The 9,908-nt window shown below is 46.3% G+C and overlaps 1 protein-coding gene across 1 annotated transcript in view; it reads right to left on the bottom strand.

Moving 5' to 3' along the window:
- LOC124044256 (rho GTPase-activating protein 6-like) overlaps positions 1–9,619 on the bottom strand; it is a 76,714-nt gene extending 67,095 nt beyond the window's left edge. The window contains exon 1 of the mRNA XM_046363871.1: positions 8,916–9,619. Within this exon, the coding sequence (XP_046219827.1) occupies positions 8,916–9,401 (486 nt within the window). The 5' untranslated portion in view covers positions 9,402–9,619. The remainder of the gene's footprint in view (positions 1–8,915) is intronic.
- Positions 9,620–9,908: the final 289 nt, after the last annotated feature.

Below are 9,908 nucleotides of genomic sequence, written 5' to 3'. Positions count from 1 at the left end.
TGGGTGCTGCTATGGTGACCAGTGAGCTGAGATAAGGCGGGGCCCTACCTATCAGAGACTTGTAGATGACCTGAAGCCAGTGGGTTTGGCGACGAGTATGAAGCGAGGGCCAGCCAACGAGAGCGTACAGGTCGCAATGGTGGGTAGTATATGGGGCTTTGGTGACAAAACAGATTGCACTGTGATAGACTGCATCCAATTTGTTGAGTAGAGTGTTGCAGGCTATTTTTTAAATGAAATCGCCGAAGTCGAGGATCGGTAGGATGGTCAGTTTTACGAGGGTATGTTTGGCAGCATGAGTGAAGGATGCTTTGTTGAGAAATAGGAAGCCGATTCTAGATTTAATTTTGAATTAGAGATGCTTAATGTGAGTCTGGAAGGAGAGTTTACAGTCTAACCAGACACCTAGGTATTTGTTGTTGTCCACATATTCTAAGTCCGAACCGTCCAGAGTAGTGATGCTCTCTATTATGCAAAGAAATACTTTGGAACCGTAAATTAAATTAAAATCCCGAAATTAAAATCACTTGGAGTTGACGTGTTGATGTTTTTATAGTCTTTCAGGTCAAATAATTTAAACAACAAAAAAACTTGGTGGGCCAAATCAATTCACCTGTCAGTTGGGGAGCCCTAGTATAGTCTAACACCTTCCATAATAGTAGACTCAGGCACTTTGAGCTGACAAGAATAATATGCCTTTACATTGAACACAGGTGTTCCTATAAATTGATGTATTTGTGTAATCCACCACTCCAAAAGTTCTGTTGATTCTGACTGGTCATTCTAACTGACCACATTGTTTGAATGCATTGAAGAGGAAATGGCCCTGCTGCCTTAGATGAAAGGTTTTCTATAAACACATGGTTCTGTTTATCTAAAAACAGGACATACAGTCCACAGGGACAACAGTCCCTCTCTTAGTCTCTTCTGCAAAACTACTCAGACAGAGCTGTAATCACACCGCCAAATCCCGGAGAAAGATGATTTTGATCTCTGATATACAGTACCAGTCAAACGTTTGGACACACCTACTCATTCAAGGGTTTTTATTTATTTGTACTATTTTCTACATTGCAGAATAATAGTCAACTCATCAAAACTATGAAATAACACAAATGGAATAATGTAGTAACCAAAAAAGTGTCAAACAAACCAAAATATATTTTAGATTTTAGATTCTTCAAAGTAGCCACCCTTTGCCTTCATGATAGCATGATAACCTCAGGACGCTGAAGAAATTTGGCCGGTCACCCAAAGCACTCACAAACTTCTACAGAGGCACAATCGAGAGCATCCTGTCATGCTGTATCACCGCCTGGTATGGCAACTGCTCCGCCTACAATCGTAAGGCTCTCCAGAGGGTAGTGAGGACTGCACAACGCATCACCGGGGGCAAACTACCTGCCCTCCAGGACACCTACACCACCCGATGTTACAGGAAGGCCATAAAGATCATCAAGGACATCAACCACCCGCACCACTGCCTGTTCACCCCGCTTTCATCCAGAAGGCGAGGTCAGTACAGGTGCTGTCATGTTTTGTCTTATATTGTCTTGTCATTTTGCTTTCCCTTCTGTTCGTTTTCCCCCTGCTGGTCTTTTTAGGTTCGTTCCCTTTTTTCTCTCTTCCTCCCTCTCTCTCTTCTCTCTATCGTTCCGTTCCTGCTCCCAGCTGTGCCTATTCCCCTAATCAATCATTTAGTCTTTCCACACCTGTTCCCTATCTTTTCCTCTGATTAGAGTCCCTATTTCTCCCCTTGTTTTCCGTTTCTGTCCTGTCGGATCCTTGTATATTGTTCACCGTGCTGTGTCTTTGTCTCGCCCTGTCGTGTCGTGTTTCCCTCAGATGCTGCGTGGTGAGCAGGTGTCTGAGTCTGCTACGGTCAGTGCCTTCCCGAGGCAACCTACAGTTTATGGTCGAGTCTCCAGTCTGTCCTCGTCATTACGAGTGGAATTGTTTTTATGCTTTGTTTACCGCTCTGATTTGTCTAGGAGTATTGCATATTTCCTTTACTGGAATAAAGACTCTGTTTTCGCCAAGTTGCTTTTGGGTCCTCATTCACCTGCATAACAGAAGGATCCGACCAAAGAATGGACCCAGAGACTACAGACGCTCGTAACACTGCCGTCGAGATCCAAGGAGCCATGCTCGGCAGACACGAGCAGGAATTGTCTGCTGCTCGTCATGCCGTGGAGAACCTGGCCGCTCAGGTTTCCGACCTCTCTGGACAGTTCCAGAGTCTTCGTCTCGTGCCACCTGTTACTTCCTGGTCTGCCGAGCCTCCGGAACCTAGGGTTAATAACCCACCTTGTTACTCCGGGCAGCCCACGGAGTGCCGCTCCTTTCTCACCCAGTGTGATATTGTGTTCTCTCTCCAACCCAACACATACTCTAGAGAGAGAGCTCGGGTTGCTTACGTCATATCACTCCTTACTGGCCGGGCTCGAGAGTGGGGCACAGCTATCTGGGAGGCAAGGGCTGATTGTTCTAACAATTACCAGAACTTTAAAGAGGAGATGATTCGGGTTTTTGACCGTTCAGTTTTTGGTAGGGAGGCTTCTAGGGCCCTGGCTTCCCTATGCCAAGGTGATCGATCCATAACGGATTACTCTATAGAGTTTCGCACTCTTGCTGCCTCTAGTGACTGGAACGAGCCGGCGCTGCTCGCTCGTTTTCTGGAGGGACTCCACGCAGTGGTTAAAGATGAGATTCTCTCCCGGGAGGTTCCTTCCAGTGTGGACTCTTTGATTGCTCTCGCCATCCGCATAGAACGACGGGTAGATCTTCGTCACCAAGCTCGTGGAAGAGAGCTCGCGTTAACGGTGTTTCCCTGCTCCGCATCGCAACCATCTCCCTCCTCTGGCTCTGAGACTGAGCCCATGCAGCTGGGAGGTATTCGCATCTCGACTAAGGAGAGGGAACGGAGGATCACCAACCGCCTGTGCCTCTATTGCGGACTTGCTGGACATTTTGTCAATTCATGTCCAGTAAAAGCCAGAGCTCATCAGTAAGCGGAGGGCTACTGGTGAGCGCTACTACTCAGGTCTCTCCATCTAGATCCTGTACTACTATGTCGGTCCATCTACGCTGGACCGGTTCGGGTGCTACATGCAGTGCCTTGATAGACTCTGGGGCTGAGGGTTGTTTTATGGACGAAGCATGGGCTCGGAAACATGACATTCCTTTCAGAGAGTTAGACAAGCCTACGCCCATGTTCGCCTTAGATGGTAGTCATCTCCCCAGTATCAGATATGAGACACTACCTTTAACCCTCACAGTATCTGGTAACCACAGTGAGACTATTTCTTTTTTGATTTTTCGTTCACCTTTTACACCTGTTGTTTTGGGTCATCCCTGGCTAGTTTGTCATAATCCTTCTATTAATTGGTCTAGTAATTCTATCCTATCCTGGAACGTTTCTTGTCATGTGAAGTGTTTAATGTCTGCTATCCCTCCCGTTTCTTCTGTCCCCACTTCTCAGGAGGAACCTGGCGATTTGACAGGAGTGCCGGAGGAATATCATGATCTGCGCACGGTCTTCAGTCGGTCCCGAGCCAACTCCCTTCCTCCTCACCGGTCGTATGATTGTAGTATTGATCTCCTTCCGGGGACCACTCCTCCTCGGGGTAGACTATACTCTCTGTCGGCTCCCGAACGTAAGGCTCTCGAGGATTATTTGTCTGTGTCTCTTGACGCCGGTACCGTAGTGCCTTCTTCCTCTCCGGCCGGGGCGGGGTTTTTTTTTGTTAAGAAGAAGGACGGTACTCTGCGCCCCTGCGTGGATTATCGAGGGCTGAATGACATAACGGTTAAGAATCGTTATCCGCTTCCCCTTATGTCATCAGCCTTCGAGATTCTGCAGGGAGCCAGGTGCTTTACTAAGTTGGACCTTTGTAACGCTTACCATCTCGTGCGCATCAGAGAGGGGGACGAGTGGAAAACGGCGTTTAACACTCCGTTAGGGCATTTTGAGTAACGGGTTCTGCCGTTTGGTCTCGCCAATGCGCCAGCTGTTTTTCAGGCATTAGTTAATGATGTTCTGAGAGACATGCTGAACATCTTTGTTTTTGTCTACCTTGACGATATCCTGATTTTTTCACCGTCACTCGAGATTCATGTTCAGCACGTTCGACGTGTACTCCAGCGCCTTTTAGAGAATTGTCTCTACGTGAAGGCTGAGAAGTGCTCTTTTCATGTCTCCTCCGTTACTTTTCTCGGTTCTGTTATTTCCGCTGAAGGCATTCAGATGGATTCCGCTAAGGTCCAAGCTGTCAGTGAGTGGCCCGTTCCAAGGTCACGTGTCGAGTTGCAGCGCTTTCTAGGTTTCGCTAATTTCTATCGGCGTTTCATTCGTAATTTCGGTCAAGTTGCTGCCCCTCTCACAGCTCTTACTTCTGTCAAGACGTGTTTTAAGTGGTCCGGTTCCGCCCAGGGAGCTTTTGATCTTCTAAAAGAACGTTTTACGTCCGCTCCTATCCTCGTTACTCCTGACGTCACTAGACAATTCATTGTCGAGGTTGACGCTTCAGAGGTAGGCGTGGGAGCCATTCTATCCCAGCGCTTCCAGTCTGACGATAAGGTTCATCCTTGCGCTTATTTTTCTCATCGCCTGTCGCCATCTGAACGCAACTATGATGTGGGTAATCGCGAACTGCTCGCCATCCGCTTAGCCCTAGGCGAATGGCGACAGTGGTTGGAGGGGGCGACCGTTCCTTTTGTCGTTTGGACAGACCATAAGAACCTTGAGTACATCCGTTCTGCCAAACGACTTAATGCTCGTCAAGCTCGTTGGGCGTTGTTTTTCGCTCGTTTCGAGTTTGTGATTTCTTACCGTCCGGGTAGTAAGAACACCAAGCCTGATGCCTTATCCCGTCTTTTTAGTTCTTCTGTGGCTTCTACTGATCCCGAGGGGATTCTTCCTTATGGGCGTGTTGTCGGGTTGACAGTCTGGGGAATTGAAAGACAGGTTAAGCAAGCACTCACGCACACTGCGTCGCCGCGCGCTTGTCCTAGTAACCTTCTTTTCGTTCCAGTTTCTACTCGTCTGGCTGTTCTTCAGTGGGCTCACTCTGCTAAGTTAGCTGGTCATCCCGGCGTTCGAGGTACTCTTGCTTCTATTCGCCAGCGCTTTTGGTGGCCTACTCAGGAGCGTGACACGCGCCGTTTCGTGGCTGCTTGTTTGGACTGCGCGCAGACTAAGTCAGGTAACTCTCCTCCTGCCGGTCGTCTCAGACCGCTTCCCATTCCTTCTCGACCATGGTCTCACATCGCCCTAGACTTCATTACCGGTCTGCCTTTGTCTGCGGGGAAGACTGTGATTCTTACGGTTGTCGATAGGTTCTCTAAGGCGGCACATTTCATTCCCCTCGCTAAACTTCCTTCCGCTAAGGAGACGGCACAAATCATCATCGAGAATGTGTTCAGAATTCATGGCCTGCCGTTTCAGACAGAGGCCCGCAATTCACGTCACAGTTTTGGAGGGAGTTCTGTCGTTTGATTGGTGCGTCCGTCAGTCTCTCTTCCGGGTTTCATCCCCAGTCTAACGGTCAAGCAGAGAGGGCCAATCAGACGATTGGTCGCATACTACGCAGCCTTTCTTTCAGAAACCCTGCGTCTTGGGCAGAACAGCTCCCCTGGGCAGAATACGCTCACAACTCGCTTCCTTCGTCTGCTACCGGGTTATCTCCGTTTCAGAGTAGTCTGGGTTACCAGCCTCCTCTGTTCTCATCCCAGCTTGCCGAGTCCAGCGTTCCCTCCGCTCAAGCGTTTGTCCAACGTTGTGAGCGCACCTGAGGAGGGTGAGGTCTGCACTTTGCCGTTACAGGGCACAGACTGTGAGAGCCGCCAATAAACGTAGGATTAAGAGTCCTAGGTATTGTTGCGGCCAGAGAGTGTGGCTTTCCACTCGCAACCTTCCTCTTACGACAGCTTCTCGTAAGTTGACTCCGCGGTTCATTGGTCCGTTCCGTGTCTCCCAGGTCGTCAATCCTGTCGCTGTGCGACTGCTTCTTCCGCGACATCTTCGTCGCGTCCATCCTGTCTTCCATGTCTCCTGTGTCAAGCCCTTTCTTCGCACCCCCGTTCGTCTTCCCTCCCCCCCTCCCGTCCTTGTCGAGAGCGCACCTATTTACAAGGTACGTAGGATCATGGACATGCGTTCTCGGGGACGGGGTCACCAATACTTAATGGATTGGGAGGGTTACGGTCCTGAGGAGAGGAGTTGGGTCCTGTCTCGGGACGTGCTGGACCGTTCGCTGATTGATGATTTCCTCCGTTGCCGCCAGGATTCCTCCTCGAGTGCGCCAGGAGGCGCTCGGTGAGTGGGGGGGTACTGTCATGTTTTGTCTTATATTGTCTTGTCATTTTGCTTTCCCTTCTGTTCGTTTTCCCCCTGCTGGTCTTTTTAGGTTCGTTCCCTTTTTTCTCTCTTCCTCCCTCTCTCTCTTCTCTCTATCGTTCCGTTCCTGCTCCCAGCTGTGCCTATTCCCCTAATCAATCATTTAGTCTTTCCACACCTGTTCCCTATCTTTTCCTCTGATTAGAGTCCCTATTTCTCCCCTTGTTTTCCGTTTCTGTCCTGTCGGATCCTTGTATATTGTTCACCGTGCTGTGTCTTTGTCTCGCCCTGTCGTGTCGTGTTTCCCTCAGATGCTGCGTGGTGAGCAGGTGTCTGAGTCTGCTACGGTCAGTGCCTTCCCGAGGCAACCTACAGTTTATGGTCGAGTCTCCAGTCTGTCCTCGTCATTACGAGTGGAATTGTTTTTATGCTTTGTTTACCGCTCCGATTTGTCTAGGAGTATTGCATATTTCCTTTACTGGAATAAAGACTCTGTTTTCGCCAAGTCGCTTTTGGGTCCTCATTCACCTGCATAACAGGTGCATCAAAGCTGGGACCGAGAGACTGAAAAACAGTTTCTATCTCAAGACCATCAGACTGTTAAACAGTCTGATGGTAAATCAACTCTCTAGCCACTTAATAATAATAAATTGGATGCAATAAATGTATCACTAGTCACTTTAAACAATGCCACTTTACATACCCTATATTACTCATCTCATATGTATATACTGTACCCTATACCATCTACTGCATCTTGCCTATGCCGTTCGGCCATCGCTCATCCATATAATTACATGTGCATATTCTTATTCATTCCTTTACACTTGTGTGTAAAAGGTAGTTGTTGGGAAATTGTTTGACTACTTGTTAGATATTACTGCATGGTTGGAACTAAAATCACAAGCATTCCGCTACACTCGCATTAACATCTGCTAACCATGTGTATGTGACCAATAAAATGTGATTTGATTTGTCCAAACTATTGACTAATACTATATCTACAAGGAGATGAAGAGCTTTACTTGTTTGTTTGTTTGTTTTATAAAGCAAGTTTCCCTCCAGATTTATTCAAAGGGTAGCTACAGCTAGCCCGGTCCCAGATCTGTTTGTGCTTATCCCTAGGCCTAATCCATTGTCATTGTCAAGACAATTCAATAAGGAGTTGACAAGAGGGCTAAAACAGACTGGCACCCAGGCTAAACTATAGATGCTACAGATTTCTATAAGTTTCTATAGGCTATAGTTACAGCTTCTAAATGCTATAGTTACTCTATGCTTCTATTGGCTATAGTTACTATTTGCGTATATATGCTTCTATAGGCTATAGGCTATAGTTACTATATGGTTCTATAGGCTATAGGCTATAGTTACTATATGCTTCTATAGGCTGAAGGTTTTTGATATTAACTATCCTTCTGAGGAAGATAGACAGAAATTTGCCAGTGACATCATGCTGTCCGCCTAATTTATATCCCATTGCTCATGTGTGACATTGTTCCATATTTCAGAGACTAACAATTATGCATTTGAAAGTTTGATATGAAATTTGAGATCAACAGGTGTAACTATTACTCATGAGTCATGACTCTAAATACATGTTTTTGCATGTTGACAACTGACACTGTCACACTGTTAATAAACTGTGGTCTTGCCACCATACTACTACAAATGGTACTACTTTCACCACCACCTTGAATCATCATCATCAGCTTTATTAATTAACTAAGCTTCTTGAATTTGAGTATTATTGTGTAATACAGCCCAACCTGGTCTCAGAGCATTTCGTATAGTACTGTATGTAAATCTGTGACACTCGATTTAGTATGATATGCTTCATTTAGTATGGTTTATTTTAATTTGTGGATGTCCATGATCCATTTCGTATGATATGTTACAATTTACAAAAACCTATGATATGTTACGAATTCTAATTTGCTCTGGCTAACGTTAGCTATGCTAGGCGTTAGGGGTTAAGGTTAAGAGTCAGGTTAAAGGGTTAAGGTTAGGGTAAGGGTTAGCTAAAAGGGTCATGGTTAGGGGAAGGGTTAACTCACATGCTAATTAGTTGCAAAGTAGCCAAAAAGTAGGAAGTAGTTGAAAAGTTGACAATTAGCTAAAATGCCAAAGTTCTCCGTGCTGAAATTCGAACTCGCAGACCTTCAAGTTATACGGTGACCCATCCACCCCAATAACCTTCCTCTATTCGTGTTTGTCTTTAATGCCTTTAATTAACTTTCTGTCTTATGTAACCACAACAAACATAACATATCATACTCATTTGAGTGTTTTTTTCGATTTACCTAGTCTATGAGACCAGGCTGTACAACATGAAGTCTACATAGGGTTGCAAAAATCTGGTAATTTTCCCAAAATACCCAGGTTTTCCATAAATCCCGGTTGGAGGGTTCCTTATTTCTGCAATATTTTGGGAATATTTCAACCAGGATTTCTGGAAAAACTGGCAATTTTCGGAAATTTACCGGAATTGGACAGTTTGAACAACAGTAATATGATCATGATCACCACCAGCATCATCATCAACAACAACAGAAGTGGAATTTTAACACTTACTTACCTCGGATTTCCATACAGCGTATGATTGAGGAATGGATGGTGGAGATGGCTTCTTTTGAAGCCACTTTCTAGGTGAAAATAAAGTGCTTGAGCTTCCGGTTGGAGTAACGGGGCTTCTGACAAGAAAAGGTAAATCCCATGCCGTGCTTCTTTTTGTGGCCTTGGAATCGTAGTCGAATTGGCCAGAAGTATCCAAATATATTGACAGGCTTGAGGATGCTGACTGACATTGTTTTGCCCCAGCTGTAAGTGGCGCATCCAGTTTGGAGAGGCTTTCGTTTGAGGCTCGGAGGTAACGACCATGATTTACACTTAGGTAAAGCGACTTTTGATCCGTTTGACCCGATGTCCCATCCGTTTCGGTCCCACAGTGTCTTATCAAAGTTGAATCCAAACTTCTAGTCTGTCTCAGTCTCCGTTTGGACATTGTTTTGGATGTTGGCGAGGAGCATGAGAAAACGCTGCTCAGCAACCCTTGCGCGGACATATCATATATCAGTAGGCTATTCTCAACGTTCCACCGATGATCCTACTTGTAAATATCGAGTTCATTAAAGCGATCAGAGATTAGATTGTTAGCTTGAATAAACATCATGCAATGTATTCCGTCCTCACAGTGATACTGGCTACCTGTTGCGCGCCATAAGGAACCCGAAGTTCAACCAAAAAACCACACACACTGAAGTCATTGACCCTGTTAGTTCTTCGTTCGTTCTTCCTTCTCGGAATTTACAGGAACAAGGATGGGGGGTACATAGCCTCTCCCGGGACAGTTTCACAATTCTGGCCCCTTGCGCGTCACAAAGCTTCGCCCCTCTGAGTAATATGAAATGAATGCGTCTGCCTCCTCGCTTGAGAGCGGCTCTGCTCCCGGTTCCGCCACCATCATACATCAAGGCACCCCAGGATGGTCCTAATCAGTGGTGATTTCACATCTAAACAATGTAATGACATTGAAAGGACGTCTTTAATGCCTTGTTCACACTGCAGTCCT

Source organism: Oncorhynchus gorbuscha, linkage group LG09, assembly GCF_021184085.1.
Source record: "Oncorhynchus gorbuscha isolate QuinsamMale2020 ecotype Even-year linkage group LG09, OgorEven_v1.0, whole genome shotgun sequence".
Lineage (NCBI taxonomy): Eukaryota > Metazoa > Chordata > Actinopteri > Salmoniformes > Salmonidae > Oncorhynchus > Oncorhynchus gorbuscha.
Note: the sequence above shows the minus strand (reverse complement) of the source record. Positions and strands in the feature narration are given on the sequence as shown.